General features: G+C 33.9%; 1 protein-coding gene across 3 annotated transcripts in view; it reads right to left on the reverse strand.

Annotated features, from left to right (window-relative positions):
- Window positions 1–1,598: 1,598 nt before the first annotated feature.
- Window positions 1,599–23,405, reverse strand: part of LOC128552974 (myosin heavy chain, non-muscle-like) — a 30,204-nt gene continuing 8,397 nt past the window's right edge. The window contains exons 5-17 of one of the 3 annotated variants that reach the window (XM_053534071.1): window positions 23,098–23,169; window positions 22,505–22,891; window positions 21,001–21,063; window positions 19,846–19,976; window positions 18,267–18,401; window positions 15,603–15,671; window positions 15,162–15,281; window positions 14,513–14,631; window positions 13,964–13,984; window positions 10,660–10,735; window positions 10,089–10,252; window positions 7,701–7,743; window positions 1,599–6,651 (exon numbers count right to left, since the gene is read on the reverse strand). In XM_053534071.1, coding sequence (XP_053390046.1) covers window positions 6,355–6,651; window positions 7,701–7,743; window positions 10,089–10,252; window positions 10,660–10,735; window positions 13,964–13,984; window positions 14,513–14,631; window positions 15,162–15,281; window positions 15,603–15,671; window positions 18,267–18,401; window positions 19,846–19,976; window positions 21,001–21,063; window positions 22,505–22,891; window positions 23,098–23,169 — 1,697 coding nt within the window. In that variant the 3' untranslated portion in view covers window positions 1,599–6,354. Of the gene's footprint in view, window positions 6,652–7,700; window positions 7,744–10,088; window positions 10,253–10,659; window positions 10,736–13,963; window positions 13,985–14,512; window positions 14,632–15,140; window positions 15,282–15,602; window positions 15,672–18,266; window positions 18,402–19,845; window positions 19,977–21,000; window positions 21,064–22,504; window positions 22,892–23,097; window positions 23,170–23,405 lie in introns of all 3 variants that reach the window. The other 2 variants (XM_053534070.1, XM_053534072.1) reach the window with 2 other exon arrangements.

The following is a 23,405-nucleotide window of genomic DNA, read 5'->3' on the forward strand; positions in this document are numbered from 1 at the left end:
ATACAATCTTTACGTTCTCTTACACAATAATGAAACCAGACATTACCTAAACGAGTATCATAAGTGTTTTTTTATTCAGTCTTACATAAAGACATTAGTATTTAACTGTCTTTCAATGTACATAAGGCAAAGTGTCTACATTTATATGTGGCAGTAGATTTGTCTCTATGTGTTCGATCTTTATGTTCTGTCCAATGATATATAGTAGCATGTATTAAATAAGCCTTCGATTATTAGAAATGAATTAAGAAGTTTGTACTAAATGCTAACATTGTATTTAGCGATAGGAAATCTCTAAGAAAAGCGGCGTATTTTCTATACACGTTCAAAGGTCACTCAGCGGTAAGTTACAAATTATACCTGAAAATGTGAGGTAGCAGCGACTAAAGCAATTTAAACAGAATTATGTCCGTAATTAAAATGTATGATGCCGGCAATATGAATCATAAATTATTTTCTATGTATTATATGAATCCATTTGATTAAAAAAGAACATTAGATTAGAACAACACTTTAGAAAAATATAAGGAATATGTCGGGATAGTGAGAATAAAACTCAAGGAATACGACCTATCTGTACAGTTTAGTACAGATAAGCATAAGTGCCAGGTGCATGCTTTTTATTAACTCGAAATTTCGACTTAGTAACTCGAAATTTCGAGTTATATAGTCAAGATTTCGAGTAACTAAGTACTAAAGTTTACCTTGATGTATAGGTCCTGGCCAAGATTAGGTATCAGGTGTATCAATTGGGACGCCTTACAGGGTCATATGATTGAGATGACCTGGCAGCGTTTGCTCATAGAAAAATATCATTATTTAAACCGTGTTTTAGTCTGGAACTTACGCCCACATCGCAAGGAAATATAAACGTAGCCTACATGAAACTGTAGCAATGAGTCTGACCAGGATTTGGTACCTGGATTGATCTAGATTTTGAGGAGAGGTCGTAGAAGATGACCGGGAAGTATTAGAACTTCGAATATTTCTCTATTTTGTCCACATCTAGAAGGTTTACGATCTAGTTCGAGCCCCTACCACCTGAACATACTAGGCATGTAAATGAAGGTATATATCCTGGATACAGTTTGAAATCTGGAGTGGCTCTGGAGGCTATTGGGTAGGTCATAAATTGATGTATGGTGATATATATTCAAATCGTTATATGATGGGTACGATATACGGATGTGTAGATAGAAGATTCCACTTAAAAGGGTCATAAGTTATCAATTACAGTCTTGGCTTTTGACAGACGGACAGAAGTTCAAAGTTTGCGGACAAAAGAGCAAGACACAAAGTCAAAATTTCGTGTTATTCACTTGAATTTTCGAGTAATTGGACTCGAAGTTAAGACTAATTTATTCGAAATTTCATAACTAGAAATTTTGAGTTACCAAGTCAAAATTTCGAGTAAGTATCTCGAAATTTTGAGTTAAGTACCTCGAAAAGTTTAGTTAGTAACTCGAAATTTCAACTTAGTATCTCGACATTACGAGTTGATAATTAAAACGCACATAACTATATTGCTCTTCCATAGTGTAGTTATTTAATTTTCCTTTTATTATATTACTTCACTAACAAACACAACGAAAAATATCTAGAAGAGAAGATAAATTTATTGACAAAACATTTAAACATAAATAAATATATTGATTTATGAATAGCGTAAGAGTACATTGTCGTACAAATAAAACTAACGCAATCAACTGCATTCAAATGCGCCTGCTGATTACAAAAGCGACGACTCAAAGAATGTTCTTGAACATGACATTATGTAAGAGAATAAAAACATCGCCTCTTTGCAATTTAATAAAACATTTTAGCGATTAACAACATATTTTGTGTATATTTTGTATTAATAACATGTCTTTCTAAATGGCTACTCAACATCAGACTAAAAACATTAGGTTTTAGAGGTTTATTGCCAAAAAATGAGCTGGAACACTACTGCTTAATACACCTAAGACAAATTGCGATTTACAATAGCAATACCTATCGTTCCTTGATTGTTAATGCAATTACTCCTTGAAGAACAATTGAAAATAACAAAGAAGCAAACTTACATAACAAATGTTTTGAGAGACAAACATTTCAACACATATATTTTGTTGTTCCGTAAAAGCAGTAGTTTTATCATTGAAATCTCTCGAAAAAGTCCAATTTCTTAAAGACAGACAGTTCCAGTTTAGTTATTTGCTATAAGCGTGAATGCTTTATATTGACATAACTCTTCCAAAAATTGAAAAGAGAAAAGGAGTAAAATAAATGAATGAGAATTATACGTCCTCCGTTAAATATTAATTTAAGCAACAACAAAAAAGAAACAATCATGTCACTTTACAACTGGCAGTTAATATTTGACATTGAATCGAAAATAGCAAAGATGAAGAACTATTTACATTCACTTTGTAACAAATGTGTTCAGCCTGATTAGTTCTATTACTTGTCAATTGTTAGTGCAATTACTCCTGCACGAAAAATTGAAACTAGCGAAGGAGTAAAGCCACATAACAAATATTTTGATAGACAAACAACTCCTTTCATGTCAGTTGGTAGTATAATTAGTCCTCCGTGAAAAATATATAAAAGAATAAAAGCAGCACAACTACATATCACTGTTTAGAAAGGTTTAATTTTACTACATGTCAATAGGTAGTGCAATACTCCTTGACGAAAACTCGAAAACAGCAAAGGAGCAAAACTACAGAACAATGAGAAACAGTTCCTGCTATAGTCACATTACATGTCAATTCAATTGGTAATACAATTGTTTCTTCATGAAAAATAAAAATCACAAAGGAGCAAAACTACATAACAATGTTTTGAATGACAAACTGTGTCAATTGATATTCTTAGCGTATAACTCTTTGGCGTATAATAAAAAATAACAAAGGATGAAAAATACGCGTCTCCCATACTTTTTTTGTCATTAAACATTCCTTGTCTTGGAAGGGAAATTACTCCTTGACGAAATCGAAAGTAGATAAGGAGCGAAATATTATGACAATTGAATTTAGGAAAAACTGTATGATTTTCTCACATGATTGTTCTGACTAGAAACTGGCATCAGCGTCTTTATAATAAATAATTCATTTCCTGTTTTTAACAGCGCGGCAGCTGTATTAGTTAAGACTGAATATCTGTGGATTGTTGATAAAATTTATACTCCCGAGCCGGTTAGAAAGATCAAAGGATCTTAATTGTGAAAATAAAAACCTTTTTATTAATTTGTCATTTTTCAAGCTTTTAAAAAAAATCAAATTAAAGGCAGTTTAAACTGACAAAAAGCAACAGTTACCATGACAATGGTGTCAGGAAATTTATTCGGAATATAGAATTTGTATAATTCTACACCCATAGCCTGAAAAGACTATTCTAAATGAATTTTACTGAAATGAAGAATGCATTTGAATAGTCATTGAAAAAATTACTTTGTTTTCGAGGAAAACAAAAGAAACTATGATTATACAAAATCCAGGGTAAACTGTCTTCCATTCTTATTGTATTCTCAAACCCAAAAAGCTTATCTCGGTTTAAAAAACATCCTTTTCTCCTTTCAATATTAATTGGCCAAAATCAATAAGAAATAGTCAGTTAAGTAATTTAGATTCACTCTTAGACCAGTAGTTTCTCAAAATTGCTAATTTTACAGTTTTGTTGTAAATTATCACACCATATTTTTCTCAAAAGCTCATAAAGTACATAAAGTGAATAAAATGTTGGAACGCGGAGAAAGAAAGCAAGATAGGAAGTTAAAATGTCATGTTATTAAATAGAAATTTCGAGTAACTGAACTCGAAGTTTCGACTAATTGATTCGATGTTTCGAATTTCATAACTAGAAATTTCGAGTTACCAGGTCAAAATTTCGAGTAAGTATCTCGAAATTTTGAGTTAAGTACCTCGAAATTTTTAGTAAGTAACTCGAAATTTCAACTTAGAAACTCGACATTTCGAGTTGATAATTAAAACGCACCTTACTGTATTGCTCTTCCATAGTGTAGTTATACAATTTTCCTTTTATTATATTACTTCACTAACAAACAAAACGAAACATATCTAGAAGAGAAGATAAATTTATTGACAAAACATTTAAACATAAATAAATATAATGATTTATGAATAGCGTAAGAGTACATTGTCGTACAAATAAAACTAACGCAATCAACTGCATTCAAATGTGCCTGCTGATTACAAAAGCGACTACTCAAAGAATGTTCTTGAACATGACATTATGTAAGAGATTAAAAAGCGTAGATATATAATAAAACATCTCCTCTTTGCTATTTAACAAAACATTTTAGCTATTAACAACATATTTTATGTATATTTCGTAATAATAACACTCTTTCTAAATGGCTACTCAACATCAGACTAAAAACATTAGGTTTTAGAGGTTTATTGCCCAAAAATGAGTTGGAATACTCCTGATTAATATACCTAAGACAAATTGCGATTTACAATAGCAATACCTATCGTTCCTTGATAGTTATTGCAATTACTTCTTGAAGAACAATTGAAAATAACAAAGAAGCAAACTTACATAACAAATGTTTTGAGAGACAAACAGTTCATATATTTTGTTGTTTCGTAAAAGCAGTAGTTTCATCATTGAAATCTCTCGAAAAAGTCCAATTTCTTAAAGACAAACAGTTCCAGTTTTGTTATTTGCTATAAGCGTGAATGCATAATATTGACATAACTCTTCCAAAAATTGAAAAGAGAAAAGGAGTAAAATAAATAAATGAGCATTATACGTCCTCCATTAAATATTAATTTAAGCAACAACAAAAAAGAAACGATTATGTCACTATACAATTGGCAATTAAATTTGATATTAAATCGAAAATAGCAAATATGACTAACTATTTACATTCAATTTGTAACAAATGTTTTGAACCTGATTAGTTCCATTACTTGTCAATTGTTATTGCAGTTACTCCTGCACGAAAAATCGAAACTAGCGAAGGAGTAAAGCCACATAACAAATATTTTGATAGACAAACAACTCCTTTCATGTCAAATGGTAGTGCAGTTAGTCCTCCGTGAAAAATATATAAAAGAATAAAAGGAGCAAAACTACATAACACTGTTTTGAAAGGTTTAATTTCACTACATGTCAATAAGTAGTGCAATACTCCTTGACGAAAACTCGAAAACAGCAAAGGAGCAAAACTACAGAACAATGAGAAACAGTTCCTGCTATAGTCACATTACATGTCAATTCAATTGGTAATGCAATTGTCCCTCCATGAAAATTAAAAATCACAAAGGAGCAAAACTACATCAATGTTTTGAATGACAACCTGTGTCAATTGATATTCACTACGTATAACTCTTCGGCGAATAATAAAAAATAACAAAGGATGAAAAATCCGCATCTCTCATAATATTTTTGAAATTGAACATTACTTGTCTTGGAAGGGACATTACTCCTTGACGAAATCGAAAGTAGATAAGGAGCGAAATATTATGACAATTGAATTCAGGAAAAGCTGTATGATTTTCTCACATGATTGTTCTCAGTCGAAACGGGCATCAAGGTCTTTATGAAAAATGATTCATTTCCTCCTTTTAAGACTGAATATCTGTGGATTGTTGATAAAATTTATACTCCCGAGCGAGATAGAAAGATCAAAGGATCTTAATTGTGAAAATAAAAACCTTTTTAATAATTTGTCATTTTCTTCAAGAAAAAATCAAATTAAAGACAGTGTAGTTTAAACTGACAAAATCAACAGTTATCTTGACAATGGTGTCGGGAAAATACGTTTATTCAAGAAAATGTATTCGGAATATAGAATTTATATACTTCTTCACCCATAGCCTGAAAAGACTATTCTAAATGAATTTTACTGAAATGAAGAATGCATTTGGATATAGTCACTGAAAAATTACTTTGTTTTCAAGGAAAACAGACGAAACTATGACTATACAAAAACTGTGATTTCAATATAACTTCGTACCCAGAAATAAGAAAACAAATCTATAATTTATCAAGATGCATGAGACATAAAATGTATACACGCTTATTACATATAGTAACTGTTTAGTGAACAAGAAGAAAGTTTTGTTATAATCAAATGGAGTCTTACATTCTTATTGTATTCTCAAATCCAAAAAGGTTATCTCGGTTCAAAAGACATCCTTCTCTCCTTTCAATGTAAATGGGCGAAACTCAATCAAAAATAGTCAGTTAAGTAATTTAGATTCACTATGAGACTAATAGTTTCTCAAAATTGCTAATTTTACAATTTTGTTGTAAATCATCACACCATATTTTTCTCAAAAGCTCATAAAGTACATAAAGTGTATAAAATGTTGGAAAACGGAGAAAGAAACATATGGCTGGTAACTAATAAAATTTGAATTCGCTCGATTGTAATGGCGACTTCATATAAAATTGTCCTGATTTTTTTGTTTGCAGAAGTGGGGTTCGATAACGCGGTTGATAACGCCGCATATTTGAGTTACGTCGGTAAACCCTGTCTAGATCCTTTTCAAGATGTACCTTGTTCAACGTCTGCTCTTGATCGACAATGTCTAATCTTTCTCGAATTGCGCGAATTTCTTCAGCTAACACTGCATTTCTGAGAATATATTCTTTCCGCAGACGCACCTCAGTCGCTAAGTCTTCTTTAAGGTCTTCAATCTGAAATATGTATTTAGATATCGATACATATTATTTTTCAAGTGATTACGACCTAGCGTTATTTTTTGCCTGATTCACCACGGGTCAGAGCTCAGATGTATAGGAATTGAAACACGTGAGCGTTAGCCTGGTTAAATATTCAAGCATCTGAACAATGGATAATATTAATCCAACGATAAACCAAAAGAATGCCTCTGTTATTTTCATTCTAACATGCTCATCTAAAGATGATGATAACTGTATTGATTTGAAAATGATGTCATATTTTTACCAACCGGTCCTTGCGTCAACCATTGTTTATTGCAGAATATACAACGCTTGAATTCATTCATTGTTTAATGTAAAAACGATTGGAATCGTATCAGTAGTACGGAAAAAGGTAAAAGGGGTATATCACCAGTTTAAAGCGTAGTATAGAATGTTCGTAACAGTTTGAAACGGCTTATAGTTTCAGTACTACATTAAATGTATCTTTTATTTTGACTTTATATTTACTATTTTTAACAAACTGAACTATATTCTTAATTGATATGGATCCGAAGTCAAACTTAAAAATACGTTCGACTCAATGAATGTATTGATAGTTTATAACAAAGTCTGATATTGATATACTATTCTTAACTAGACTACTGACAAAAGGCGATATCAAGCATAATGTATTATAAATTTTGTTCTTTTTATAACATTTGGAAAAAAACTACCTAACTTTGAAAGGAAAGAACATCACATATAAATGGCAATTTTGTTTGTTTTCCTTGTGTTTTAAAGTCAAACCGGCACAATTACAGGTCATTTTGGCATTGTTCTAGCTTTTCATGGAAGAAAAAAATCCTAGGTGCCCCTCCAGGCATAATTTCATCACGGGCGAGCACCTGGTTAGAACAATCGACCTTCCGTAAGCCAGTCGGGTGGCTTTATCACATAAGACATTCTACATCCCAAGCAAAGCCCCGAGCCTACATTCATAAGGGGCAAGTGATTCAAAGTCAGCATCCTTAACAAATAGGCCACGGAAGTCTTCTGAATGGCAAACATATTGAATAATTTACCTCTTGCTTCAAAATGTATTCTTCCGAAGATGTCTTCGACAATCTACAAAGAAAGTTTAAAACAACGCCAATCAAGCTATTTCTGAAAATAGATCGTCTACAAACTGCATTGGCTCTGAATAATGACAGCAGTCTTGGAAGGGAAAATAAAATCTGGAAAGCAGATCCCTCGGAAGCACCGAAAACAAGGCAAACAGTGAAAATTGCAGACTCGGTTTAATTGAGTCTGTTCATGACCAGTAATGGAAAATGCAACACTGCCCACGACAATTGCAGTTTTAGGAACTAAGGAAATTTTCCTTCAAAAACATTAGCTCAAAAAGCTACTCGTAATGTTAGCTTTTACCTTTTGAGAAATATTTCCATCTTAATTCTTTTTTTGCAAGAGTATATGAATCAAAAACTTGTTTTAAAGTTATATTTTCATTTTAGTAAGGAATAATTGGTCTTTGCAGACAGTGTAAAATTTAAGAATTAAATAAGACCTAAAACTATTGTTCAAAAGTAGAAAATAAAATTCGTCTGTTTAAAAAACAACGATTCTTTATAAAGACAAAGATAGAAGAAATTTGACAAAATCCAGTAACATTATCATTGCTTCAGAAAGCAAAGCTGTGGCTGTGGTACTAGCTTTTGTTGACGCTGACGCGGCGGTAAAACAGAACTGATGTGAAGTTGCTTCACTAGGTTTTTAGTATATTACTTTTGTGAAAAATACTAATAAAACCGCAATTTCTGTGTAAGAAATAATGAGCCTAGATAATTGTGTTCGTTATCAGATAATTCAAAAGACAACCCGTAAAGTAAATGTGTAATTCGTTTAACTGGATTTGCGCCGGTGTAATGAAGTATTTCGACCCCCATAGAATAACGACCCCCCGGTCATTATTCTATAGAAAATGTGACTCCTTTCCTGTAAAATATTGACTCCCCTTATAAAAAACTGACTCCCTATGAAAACTCTATAGAATAACGACCCCCGGTCATTATTCTTTAGAAAAACTGACCCCGCCAAGTAAAATACTGACTCCCTAAAGATGACTCCCTTCGAATCTCATAGAATAACGACCCCGGTTATTATTCTATAGAAAAAGTGACTCCTTCCATGTAAAATACTCACTGCCAATTACTACATACAGTATCGTACAGTATCGATTCCCGGACATTATTCTATTTAAAAAAGTTACTCTTTCCGTGTAAAACACCGGCTCCTAAAAAGACTTTCGACGATAATATCTATTAAAAAGTGATCCCCACAAAACCTAACGGACAATTTTACTAGATCTACAACTCTAATACCCTCCTTTGCCAATAGTTAACATTTTGATTGTACTACTATTACTGGTGCCGCTACTTCTATTGCTATTACTACATGTACTTTTTCTTCTTCTACTACTACTACTACTACTTCTTCTACTACTACTACAACTGCTACTACTGATACTACTATACCTGCTTCCACTAATACGTCTTGTACATCTACCTCTTCTTCTCCTGCTGCTGTTGTTGCTGTCACTTATTCCTCTGCTGCTGCTGCCACTACCACTGCCACTACTACTACTACTACTACTACTACTTTCTATTGTTGCCGCTACCGTACTTTACTGCCACTGCTAAGTATTGCAACTTCTATTAATACTAAGTTCTATGCTAGCAGTTTCTTTTGCAGTTTTCTTCTGAAGAATTACTTCATACCGAAGTTTGCAGGGATTATTGGCACTGGTGTGTTTTGTGAACGTATTGTGAATTGTTAATTTCCTGAAAAAAAATGTATACACCAAGATACAGCGTTTAGAAATAGAATCCCTTTTCCCGTTGCGGAATGCTCTGATTTCTGTGTCAAGTGATGGTATCTGGGGCTAATGGTCAAACGGAAGGACGGACGGACGGACAAGGGCAAATCTATATGCACCCCTCCCCAAAGTGGGGGCATAAAATGCAGCAATTAGGCCTTAGATACATGAGTTATCACTAAATTTAACCAAATGACCTGGGGTCGTTTTTTTAATGGGAGTCAATATTCTTCGTGAGGTTCAGTTTACTTCACGTGGGGGAGTCATAGTACTATGATCTTGAGGTCATAATACTATGACCGGGGGGGGGGTCACTTTTTCTATAGAATAATGACCGGGGGGTCATTATTCTATGGGGGTCGAATTACTTCATTACACCGGCAGCACGCGTTTGGTGATTTGCAGACAAATGCTTTTTGAAAAAAAAACATCTGCAAAACCTTAGATCTTTTCTTATTTACATTTCCGAGTTCTTAAATTTTCTTTATTTGTTACGCATTACAAATGACACGGACATCTAAAGTACTAGCTTTAATACTAAACAAAACGAAGAAAGAACCAATAGCTGAAAATGTAAATACGGTGAAGTTCTCACTTTTCATAATAGTTTTCTTCAACTTCAGACATCTTAATCTTCATTTCAAACAGCTTTGTTGACATATCCATGTTATCTTTCTTTGCCACTCTGAGTACACGTTCCAGTTCTTTGCGTTCTTTTTCAGATTTTTCTAAATAGTCTTTCAAATCAGCCTTCTCCGACTGTTAATAGCATATACGCATTGATATACAACCAGCAGAAACATAAGATTTTGACTAAATACTTTGCTATCTTAAAATGATATACAACCAGCAGAAACATAAGATTATGATTAAATACTTTGCTATCTTAAAAGGATTTGTACATGTTTGTTTGGTAATGTAACTAAATATGGTAAACATTCCCCTATGAATTAAACAGTAACATCTAAAAAGAATAAATAGCGGTTTTACACAAACCAAATGTAAAATTTGTCAAATAAATGACACATGATACACTCATAGCCACATATGCATCTATTTAAAGAAATGAATGTTTTTTGTGAGCGTGTTATATTGTAGTAATTGTTTTTAAAGAAGAACATTAATCTCCAGCTACATGGTACTTATTTGATGATTTTTGTTATTACCTTCCATATCTGGCTATACGCTTTTGATGTAGCCTGTTTCGTCGCCTTCAAACGAGCTTCTTCTGCCTCTTCAAGCCTGTACAATGTTTATCAACATAGTTTTTTTTTGGATTTAACGTCGCACCGACACATGATAGGTCATATGGCGACTTTCCAGCTTTAATGTTGGAGGAAGACACCAGGTGCCCCTCCGTGCATTATTTCATCACGAGCGGGCACCTGGGTAGAACCACCGACCTTCCGTAAGCCAGAATTCAACGCCCCGAGTGAGGCTCGAACCCACATCGATGAGGGGCAAGTGATTTGAAGTCAGCGACCTTAACCACTCGGCCACGGATGCCCCTATCAACATAGTTAGAAAGAGCATTAGTGTCAGGTGTATGTTATTTATTAACTCGAAATTTCGAGTTAATATCTCAACATTTTGAGTTATGTATCTCAAAATTTCGAGTTACTATGTCGAAATTTCGAATTACTAAGTTTGAGCCCATATGGCAAGGAAACATAGACATACCCTACATGAACGTGTAGTAATGAGTCTGACTAAAATTGGGTACCTGGATTGATCTAGATTTAGAGGAGAGGTCATAGAAGGTGACCGGGAAGTATTCCAACTTAAAGTAATTTACTACTTTGACCATATCTGGAAGGTTTTCGACCTAGTTCGAGCCCTTACCATCTGCACATACTATACATGTAAATGAAGGTATATATCCTGGATACAGTTTGAAATCTGGAGTAGCTCTAGAGGCTATGGGGTAGGTCATACATTGATGTATGGTAGTACTACACTACATGTTGAGTACAAAATATGGATGTGTAGATAGATGATCCCACTTCGAAGAGTTAAAACTTGTCCATTACATTTTTGACCTTTGACAGACGGACAGACGTTCAAATTTTCCTGATAAAAGGGCAAGATACGAAGTCGAAATTTCATGTTATTAACTCTAAATTTCGAGTAACTGAACTCTAAATGTTGACTTGTTAACTCTAAATTTTGAGTAACTATCTCGAAATTTCGAATTACGTATCTCGAAATTTCGAGTTAAATATCTCAATTTTTCGAGATAGTAACCCGAAATTTCTAGATAGTATCTCAAAATTTCGAGTTAATTAATAAAACGCACCTGTCACTAGTGCTCTTCCGTACCACAGTGCTTCAATGCCATCTTAATTTACAAAGAAAACAAGTAATAGCTTTTTAAATCTTCGAACAATTAAAACAAATAAACTTAACTTTAAAAATGATTGAACTCAGAATATCTAGTAAATTTTATCTTTCAGTATTTAATTAGTAGAAGATATATAATAACGATATTCATCTTTGCTTTTTATGACAAAAAGACTACAATACAAACTAGAATGGATTATTACTTTATAAAAGTAGACGCATTTCTGGAATATACCTGCATAAGGCAGTGCAATGAAAACGTTTGAATGTCATATTGTCGTGAAAGCCTGCATAACAACAAGGCAGTGCAAAAAGAACACTTCAATGCCATTCTGTCGTGAAGGCCTGCATAACATGGCAGAACAAGGAGAATACTTTAATGGGATTCTGCCGTGAAATCCTGAAGGACAGCTTAACAAGGCTGTGCAAGGAAAACATTTAACTGACACTCTGACGTAAAGGCCAGCATAACAAGGCTGTGCTAGGAGAACATTTTAATGACATTTTGTCGTAAAACAAGCATAAATAGGCTGTGCAAGGAGAACATTTTAAGGCAGTGCAATGAAAACGTTTGAATGTCATTTTATCGTGACCAACTGCATAACAAGCCAGTGCAAGGAGAACACTTCAATGCCATTCTGTCGTAAAGGCCTGCATAACATGGCAGAAGTAGGAGAATACTTTAATGGGATTCTGCCGTGAAAGCCTGCATAACAAGGCAGTGCAAAGAGAACATTTTAATGGCATTCTGCCGTGAAGGCCAGCATAACAAGGCTGTTTGCCGTAAAACCAGCATAAATAGGCCGTGCAAGGAGAACATTTTTAGTAACATTCGGTGGTAAATGCCTGCATAACGAGGCAGTGCATAGAGAACATTTTAATGACCATCTGCCGTAAAGGCCAACATAACAAGGCTTTTCTGGGAGAACATTTTAATGACATTCTGTCGTAAAGGCCAGCATAACTACGCTGTGCAAGGAGAACATTTAAGTAATATTCTGCAGTGAAGGCCAGCACAACAAGGCAGTGCAAGGAGAACATTTTAATGGCATTCTGCCGTGAAGGCCTACATAACAAGACAGTGCAAGGAGAACATTTTAATGGCATTCTGTCGTAAAGGCAAGCATAACAAGGCTGTGCAAGGAGAACATTTTAGTGGCATTATGTCGTGAAGACCAGCTTAACAAGGTTGTGCTAGGAACACATTTTAACGACATTTTGTCGTAAAGGCCAGCATAAAGAGGCTGTGCAAATAGAACATTTTAGTGATAAGGTCAGCCTAACAAGGCTGTGCTAGGAACACATTTTAATGACATTCTGCCGTAAAGGACAGCATAATAAGGCTGTGCTAGGAGAACATTTTAGTGACATTCTGCCGTCAAGGTCAGCATAACAAGACTGTGCTAGGAACATATTTAAATGACTTTCTGCCTTAAAGGCTAGCATAACTAGGCTGTGCAAGGAGAAGAAACAAACATATTGATGATAGTTTGCTATAAATGTCGTTTTACACTTTTACAGCCGTGCATAAATATAACGCTTTGTAGAGTTTAATTTAGTTATGTAGTTAAATACTATTGTTTTTAACAATGCGAAAACGTTAAATTTCATTTTTGTCTCCGTCTCCAAAGGCTTTTTCTTAGATCATTTCAAAAGAAATAAAACAAAGTTGAGATTACTATAGTTTGAACAGCTTCATTTTTTAAACAGACAGCTTTTTCCAAATCATTATTTAATTTATCAAAGAAATTTGAAATTGTGACCAACAGTTCTGGACATTTAAATGCGCGAGACAATATGTGCTTAAAAGAGAAACAAACAAAGATTACATCGCATATATCAGTAAAAATGAAACAAAATTGCACTTGCCAGACAAATTTTTAATGGATTAAGGACTGTACATATTCAGAATTTGGAAGATTACCTAAATGTCAATTGCGCAATGTTTGCAGTATCTCATTTCCCACAAACAGTATGGCACCGATACACAAAAAGAAGAACAATCAAGTAAATAAACCTCAATACCAATGATCAGACAAATAAATATATATTAGGAACGTTCTATTTAACCATATAAAGATAGGATAAAGATAGGATAAAGACAGACTTTGTCTTTGTACGATTACTTACCTGGCAAGTAACGTGTTCTCTCTAATTAGAAATACAAAAGGCATTAAAATATTCATGACGTCTCACATGAAAGGAAAGGTGAACATAAGTCAGCAAAATGATAGCAGTTTCTTTAAAAGTAGTGGGCATAACGTTATCTGCGCCTAACGATCTGTTATAATAACAAAGATTTCTAATATTAGTAACACCGAATATCAGTAAGGTTTGTTATGAACAAATGTATTAAGAGAAAGATCTAGGACCATTTACCCAAGAACTTCGCTCATTTCAGAGACATTGAATGCAACAATTGTACCACATATATGTATTTCATGTTTAGGGTTTTACACTTACTAGTATGCAAATTCATAAAAAGGTGTAAATAAATACCAGTTTTGAAAATTTTCTATGATAGGACTCACATGTAATATATTTTTTTATTCGATGTTTATCATAGCATATTTTTGCTTTCGGGCTAATTTCATAAAATGTCATTTCAACTAATAAAAATATTTGTAAACTTTTGAATAACAATTTTTTCAAGAGAATAAATAAGCTACAATACTTAACCTTTGAATGAACTGTTGTTTTGTTTGTTCCAACTGAGCCTGCAGCTTTTGTATCTGATGTATAGTTTCAGTAGTGTCTCTACTTGGAGTGGTGCGATCCATAGCAGATTGACTGTCAAACTGAAATATGATCCTAATCAGTTGTACGGTTATGTGCATATGCAAATGTTGGAAAGTTTTATCACTGCTTTAGACAAGTTCTAGATACTCCAAACGTATTTTTCCAAACACCCAGTCCAAGTTTTGAACAGACTCAGCCACAAATGGGTCTGTTATCATATTTTGCTTGGTTGCATTCTATGTTTCCAAAGGATCTCCTAATAGATTTTATTGAATGTGTTACCGTAAGTTCTTACGTATTTCCTATAAAGTTTACGGAAGTTTATCTATGTCATATAAAATGTAAGCTTGTAAAGGGGAATCCCGTGGGGCTGTAAAGGGTTGTGAAGGGGTGTTCACTAAGCATTTACTGACTGAATAGCGAACTGTGCAGACCATTGGTTGCAAAAGCAGATCCACTTGCCGCCATCAGGCTAACGGTAAAACCCTATGCAAAATGTGGCGCTGATGAACAAAACGTTTACGTGTTTAAACGGAAGATCAAATTAATTAGAACTTATTTCCAATACATTTGTCTTTCTATGGATTGCTTTAGTTCTTTCAATATCCCGTTCTGTCGTCTCTATTTCGTATATTTGATAGGCGAGTCGTGAATTCTCTACTTCAAGTTCCGCAATCTGACTTCGCATTTCACGTTCACGTCTCTGATTCTGAAGTTCAAAAGTTACAACATTACATTAATAACATATAATCAAAAGCTGTGTATTTTTACAACTATCAAAATCTACCTTTACCCATTCGTCTAAACAATACTGTATTGAGTTAATTCCTGTGGTATCTGTTTATTGGTGGTTTACAGTGGTCAAAAATGTTGTTTGTTTAATTTCACAAGTTTCATGCAGTCCGTGAGTTTAAAAAATTTGAATGACTGGATTGATTCATATTCTATTTCAAAGGAGTCCTATACATTTGTATCAGATTTCCTGATAACAGAAGATTAGACAATTGATTATATCAAGTCAAAAGCCAACCTCTTCTATAATTTTCTCCACGTTACGCCATTCTTTCTCAAGTGCGTCTATTCTGACCTCGGCCTCTTCCTGAAATGTAATGTCACAAATGGCGATTGGATTAATGCGCTCCATGCGAAAATGTGCCAAATCTTTTAACCCTTTACTCCATAGATACTCCTTTTAACGCATCTATGCATTACTCCACAGATACTCCTTTTAACGCATTTATGCATTACTCCATAGATACTCCTTTTATCGCATTCTACTACACTGATAGTTTAAATGCAAAATACCAATAAAATATATTGGCAATGAAGCCCACAGAAAGCATATTTGTGAAGTTTAAACTGTTAATAAAAGATCAGTTTCAGAAAAACTTGTGGTTATAATTGTAATTTATTGATAATTATCACTTTTAATTCAGGTGGCATTTTCTGAAAATCACACTGACTTTATATATATTAGGACAGCTATTGATGGATGGAAAAGTACATAGGTGACCCCAAAACAAGTTATTATTTGCATTCTATCATTCAACTATGGCAAATTATGTAAAAGTGAGACATAAGATTGGTGTAATAAAAGGTGTGGTTACCATAACAACCATTAAAATCCATAGATCACTTGTCAACATTATGGAATTTATGCTAATTGACCTGGACCCCTTGAAAGTGTGTTTATTGTGCACAGCTGTCAAAACAAAGCAATTAGGGTGTTTTTGCATCATTATTTATGATGTGGATCAACACATTTTATAGAAAGTGTCTTTGATCAGTGCTCCTTATCAAAACATTATGTAATTAATTAATTTTATGATCTATGAAGTTCTGTAAGTTTGGTAGGGGTGTAGATTTTAATGATTAATTAAATGGGTTTGCTTATTTTGAAAATCACTTAATATAGACTTTTCTAGTCTTTCATTAAAAATATTTCTTTTCTGTTGTATCACATGCATAAAACAGCTAAATTATAATAATATTCTAAGGTCTTAGGTTTGTAGCTTTCTATTGTGAAAAATATTTATCACAAAATTATGAAAAATATACCATCAGAAAGGAAATTTAATTCAAAAAATAAATTATGCTGGACACTAAATGGTTAAAACAAGTATTCATAGACTAATTTTGATCTGAGTAACACAGGTATAAATTTTGCATTTTTCTCCAATAACCTGTATGGAGATAGTGTACAGATAATGCTACTGAGTGTATTGGGTATCAATAATCAATACTATTGTATCTGTATGGAGTAAAGGGTTAAACCTGAAAAGCTTTAATGAACGTAAATTTAACTTCATATACAGAGCGAATCAAGATTTTCGTATACATGATGCTTTTGTAGAAAAGCGCACGTCTCCCCAAAAGCGTAGCAGTAATAGACAAGAGGTCAATAGGAGGCAGGAGCAAAAGTCAAAGAGGCACTGATGATTGGCTTAGTGGCTACAATGCAATAGGCATAATCCTACAAAGTTTCAACATTCTTGGTCAATCGGTTTTCAAGTTATGAATTGGATAAGGTTTTTGCAACATTCCAGAAAGAGGGGCTATCTACTTAGTAAGTCCTAACACCCTATAAAGTTTGAAGATTTTGTGTCAAATGGTTCTTAAGTTTTTGACCGGAAACGGTTTTCCATGGTGTGGTCCCTGTGACTTTGACCTTTGATCGAGTGGCCAAATAATCAGGGTTATCTACTCTGCATATCCAATCATCCTATGAAGTTTCAACATTCTGGGTAGTTCTCAAGTAATTGAACGGAAACTGTTTTTAATGTTCTGGCCCCTGTGACCTTGACCTTTGATCGAGTTACCCTAAAATCAAGGAGAATAATCTACCCTGCGTGTCCAGCAATCCCCTCATCCTATATAGTTTCTACATCCTGGACCAAATTGATCGGAAACTGTTTTCTATGTTCAGGCCCCTTTGACCTTGCTTTGTGATAGAGTGATCCCAAATGGGTCATGTACTCCATAAGTTCTATCGCCCTAAGAAGTTTAAAGGTTCTAGGTCAAATGGTTATCCAGTTATTGATTGGAAAATGTGGGATGGGGAGACGTAATAAAACAATCACTGAATAACTTCAACACCCAATACGGAAAATTAAATATGTCTTTGATATATTAAAATGGTACTTGCCTATGTCATTTGTAGAAAAAAGTTCGTTCAAATTATGTTAGAATACTGTGATGAATATAAATACATTTACAAGCCAGTACGAGGAGAACATTTACATACAGTAGAAACTAACGATAGTTAACAGATATTCTGATCTAGATAACCTAATATTATTTGTTCATTCTATTTATCTTTTTAAGTCTTTATTTATACAGTCACGCAAAAGACATTTGATTTTTTAAACCGATATCAAAACTCTGAGACATGGCTCACTAAAATGGAAAAACGGTAAAATAATGCAGCAGAACATTTTGATGCAGGTGAGTACACCCGGCTGTGAGTCTTGGTACAATATTGGTGAGATATTTTATTCCATTTAGTAACCCATATCTTTTCATACACTCTAAGATCCTAGTATTGTTATATATTTAGGGACTTAAAACCCTTTCCAAAATATATAGGTCAATGTACCTTATAAATACATGTGTATAACAAAGATGATAAAAACCATGACGATTTTATAGTATAAAATTCATGAAGAGTTATTAGCCATCTTAAAAATAATCTTACAAGCTGTCTTTCAGCTTCCATCTTCTCTCTTTCAACAATACTTTTCTCATGCTGAAGAGCCACGACACGTTCTTTTTCTGTTCGGAGCTCATTGTTCAAAGCCTGCTGAATTTCATTTTGCTGAACGTTTAAATTCTAAAAGAAAAATTCATATCTATAGTAAGGAGCTAAAAAAAACCATAAAATAACACAAGATTTGCGTATCGTTTTAAAGAAGATGAAAGTTTGTCTCTGATTGATTTATTATGTCATGCTCTATCGTTTGAGTCCCAGCTGTTTACAAATCCAACAAATTCTGATCAAATTTATAACAGAATGAAATATATTTAGAACTATAACAATTATTTCATTCTTATTTAATGTGTTTCTTCTTTCATGGCATCTGTTTAATCACTGGTTGTGTTATTTGTCATAATTAAGATAGAAATATGAATTTTAACTTTCAAAGATACTTAAATGGTATGAAATTCTTGGACAGAAACACAAAGGAAGGTTTCAAGCAAAATGGGTATAAAATAAATCTTTTACCAAAATACTTTTGAGATAATAAGTTTACACCACGGATCCTAATAGGTTACAAGAACCCATTTTTAAATGTTTGTGTGTCCGTAGAACACTCAGGCTGGTGCTCTCTCTTCTTGCTACTATTTGCGGTTATACGATACTTGTTGACAATGTAAGCCTAATTAAACTTTCATATTACCTTGGATTTGGATGTGAGACATCCCAGAGGAAGGAGGGGGTATAGTCCAAATAAAATCTTGCAAGCTTGACAACATTCCTTTTAATATTTCAGGTTTAATACCTTCTGAGATACTTTTGAAGATACGTGTGACACAAATTTAAGGCCCCTTATGCATATTTTTACTAAGTTAAGGACCATAACTCTGGCCTGGCTGAGTTAAATCCCAAACGAAACACCAGGTATTCAACGTCGCATGCTGAACAACATTCCTAAAACGACTCACTCTAGGTCAAAATATTTTGAATAGCGTGTGCAACAAATTTGTAGGCCCTTAATGCATACTTTGACTAAGCCAAGGGCCATAGTCTAGTCTAATAGAGTGAAATCCTAAACAAAAACTCAGATGCACAACTTCAACTTTACACGCTGAATAATATTCCTTTTATGGTGTCATGACTCTGGGTAAAATACTTCTTGTAGTATATTCGACTAAAACGTTAAAGCCTCTTATATATTTTGAGTTAAGGACCACAACTCTGGCCCGACTGAGTGAATTCCCAAATGAAACACCTACGTCACATGCTGATTAACAATACTATAATGTTTAATACTTCTAGGTCAAAAACTTCTTTGTACAAACTCTAGTACTGAGTGTAATCCCAAATTAACCGCAGATACACAACTTCACATGCTAAATAACGAAAATTATTTTTCATTACTCTAGGTCATTTTTTGTACGACGCAAATACGGACGAACGAATTGAGGGACAAATATCCGACAGACACAGATTAATCTGAGTAACCCTCAAAAGTTTTGGGGGTGGGAGGGGAAAAAACTGAATATCTGTTATATGTTCTTGTTTTTAACTTTCATGATTTTTTTATTTTTTTAACCTGTCTACTGTCTGGTGAAATTCCGTGCATTGATTCTCTGTCAGAGAAATATTTCCGCTCACGTTCATAAATTTCTCCACGGTATTCAGAATGTTCCCGGTGCTGAACAGCACGCTCAAATTTTCTGTTTTCTGAAAGGTAAAAATAAGTTCACTGACAGTCAAAAAATATTACTATGTAAGTTTGGTTAGATAGGTATAAAATTGATATTTAGATTTTTTCTAAGGCTATTATTCACAGAAGTATTGTGAAACTCCCAAAGTACAAATGGTAAAGTTTATTTTCATAATAAAATCTATAAAACATCCCTTGGAAGCATAGAATGCAACCAAGAATAATAGCAGACTCGGTTTAATTAGTCTGTTCATGAATTATCTATCGTCAATGCAATTCATTGCATATTTCTTGCAGACCAGATAAGCGTCTCCATTGATTTCACACATGCCAGCAAACTCCATGCCAGATTACTCTCGTGCTGTATTGTCGTCTGGCGAACTTATAAAGCCTTAGATATTAACACCAAATCGGAACGCAATGTTGTTGTTTGTCTTTGAAATGCCAGGACGTAATTTCTCTTTACGAATGTTAAGTTGCTGCGCCTCGTTTAGATATTGGTATAACGACAGGCATACGTTTTATTTTCTTTGATTTATAATTTGTAGAATTAGGTGTGCAAAAATATCTATTACTGTTTTAATGTGCAGATATGAATATCCGGCTCTCGGGGAACTGTTGCATCCGAGTCGGATATTTTTATCTGCAACTTCAACCAGTTACAGTAATAGTATATTATCAAGTTTAATTGAGCAGTCTGACTTCGATGCTGAGGAGTTTTCCCAATCGAGACATTATTCAAATGCGAGTTCGACGTATACTTATATGACGGTTCGGCTCCTAGCTCCCCTTTTAAACTGTATTTCGGCCGTGTTGCATGTTTGCGACTACTAGTTCGTGAAATATCCCATAAAATTAGTCCTAACTTTCACTTTAATTCTTCTTACCAGCGTCTTCATAACACGCCTTGCAATCCCTTAGAATCAACAGTGACATTCAAGGATATTTTTGCATTAACATGATGCGTAAGACCCTCAGCAACCCTGTTGAAACAATTTGTAGTTTGATCACTCTCAAAGAACTGTAAGACTTGTCTCATACCTTCTGGCGAAGAGCATGCTATTGGCAGGATGAAACCCTCATCTTGCTCCGACTGAAAATTGTCTGAAATTACAAAATTGTATTGCGCAGTTACCAGATTTTCAAATATTAGAGAGGTATTTTATTCCATTCTGGTACTAGTATCTGTAAGTGTTTTTTATTAAGATGAGTATCTACATCCAAAACATTACAAATTTCACACCATTTACGATTTTCACACCATAATCTAAGTGCATTCATATTAGCAGAGTACTAATTTTTGCGCTATTAGCGGGATCGGGCATGCGCGAATTCGTGTCCAGCGCTCATATTAGACTGAAATGAAAGGCTTAAAAAGTGATATTTATAGTACTGAAAATACCGTAATCACAATGCAACACAACACAGAGAAATATATACTAATGGTGTAAATACGACAATAACTGCATTCCTAACTATTATTCTGCAGCTTTTTTTAATAGAATAATTTAACCTGTTTGAATATTAGTACAAAAGTCATCTATATTTGTAGATTAAGCTGCTATTTTTTCTTCTCCTTTGTACATAAACATGGTATATAACAACTTCGGAGTAGATCGCCAGTTTGTCCGGTCGCGCTAATAACAAGTGTCACCATAACATTATACTGCTTTGAAAAGAAATGTGCAAATTTGAAAAAAAAACAATTATCACCAGTCTGCACAGCGTACATGTACAAATTTACAGCATACAGATTAACACTAATCTAACGAATGTAGATTTTATGTCATACTGTAGACGTATGCATTTTTATGTGCGTGCCTGACCGATTTCATTACGAATACCATTCAGCCACCAACTGGCTGTTTTAACGCTGGTGATACTGCGCTAATACAAGTACGCGCTAATAAGTCGAAACTACTCAGTTCAAGGCGTTTGCGCTAATATAAGTACACTTACAGTATAGCTGTTACTGTTCAAATGTGCTAGTTAACATAAATTATAAAATCTTAAATGTGTAGATTTACAGCAAACTATTCGATTATATTGATCGGACAAATATCAGCAGACACTTGTTTATGTAAAAAATATAAAAGCGCATCCTCTCTATATTCAGAAACATAAATTGATGCAATTATAATAAATGTACCAGTGACCAGGAAAATAAAATAAATACTTGCTTCATTCTTTTCAAATTATTTTTGAATTTCGAAAGATATATTTTAATGTAACATGATGGAAGAAAAGTTTCTTGATTTATATTATTTTATTACCTCGACATTTTCACGGGTTTATGCATTGGTGCTATATTTACTGTCTTTCTTACAATACAGGTTCTTTAACCTTAAGCCTGCTTGCGGCAAATGATTCTACCTTTGTTACCTGTACAGACCAAGATCAGCCACGGTCTGAACTGTTCGCTATTCTGTCAGTGAGCTAATTTCAGTGAGCACCCCTTTGAATAAAAGTGGTACTGTCCAAATAGAATGATGGACCGCTTCATTTAAGTAATGGGTAAAGGTTAAGGTACTGAAAACATTATTACCTGAGTGAGCATTTCGAACACTTTCTAACACACTTTCTAGCGTGAAATACCCTTGCAAGCAGAATGTCTCGTTAAAGATATCATCTAATTCAAAAGCGGACTCATTAAGATTTTCTTTAAATCCTTGACCGACTATGAAGTCTATCAACTGTAGTAAACCTTGCTTAGATTCACATCTTACTGCTAATATAACACTGTTCTGTTTAACAGCAACTACGTGAACTGATGGCATATTTTCAATCTTTTGTCTGATTTCAAGTAGTGCGGAAATCTCTTGACCACTCTCTATTTCTTCGTTTGAATAACCGAGTGACTTTTGGATAAGTAGCTCTGCCTGTTTTCTTTTCTCTGGGTCTTCACAAGTTACTTGAATTTTGATCTCGATTTCTGAAAACGACGGTTTAAAATGGTAATCAGGTATGTAATATCTATTATCAAATACACATTGTTAATAAACAACATTGCTTTTTCTTGTGTTTGTATCTTTAAGGTCATATACATGTTTCAATTCATTCATTTAACTTCGTATCTTGAGTGTACTCTCAGATTTGTCTTTGCAAATTTTATCTGTGAAAATACGTTTAAAATATTACCAGGCCACTTTTTGAAGTCAATTCTAGCTTCGTCAGTTTCTTCAACTGCTTGCTTGAGTTTCTTTATATGATCTAAACAATAAAATATTTAACAAGATTAGAATTTCAATACAACCTGAACAAATGTCTGACAATGAACAACACAACGTTTATGCAATAAAATCAGTAAGAAGATCCTTTGGAAGCACAGAATGCAACCAAGCAAAATAATGGCAGACTTGGTTTGATTAAGTCTGTTCATGAGAGGTAGTGGGAAGTGCAACACCCTCACGCCCTCTAGCACAGGCTTAAGCGGATCTATATTACCC

The sequence above is a fragment of the Mercenaria mercenaria genome, unplaced genomic scaffold, assembly GCF_021730395.1.
Source record: "Mercenaria mercenaria strain notata unplaced genomic scaffold, MADL_Memer_1 contig_3339, whole genome shotgun sequence".
Taxonomy (NCBI): domain Eukaryota; kingdom Metazoa; phylum Mollusca; class Bivalvia; order Venerida; family Veneridae; genus Mercenaria; species Mercenaria mercenaria.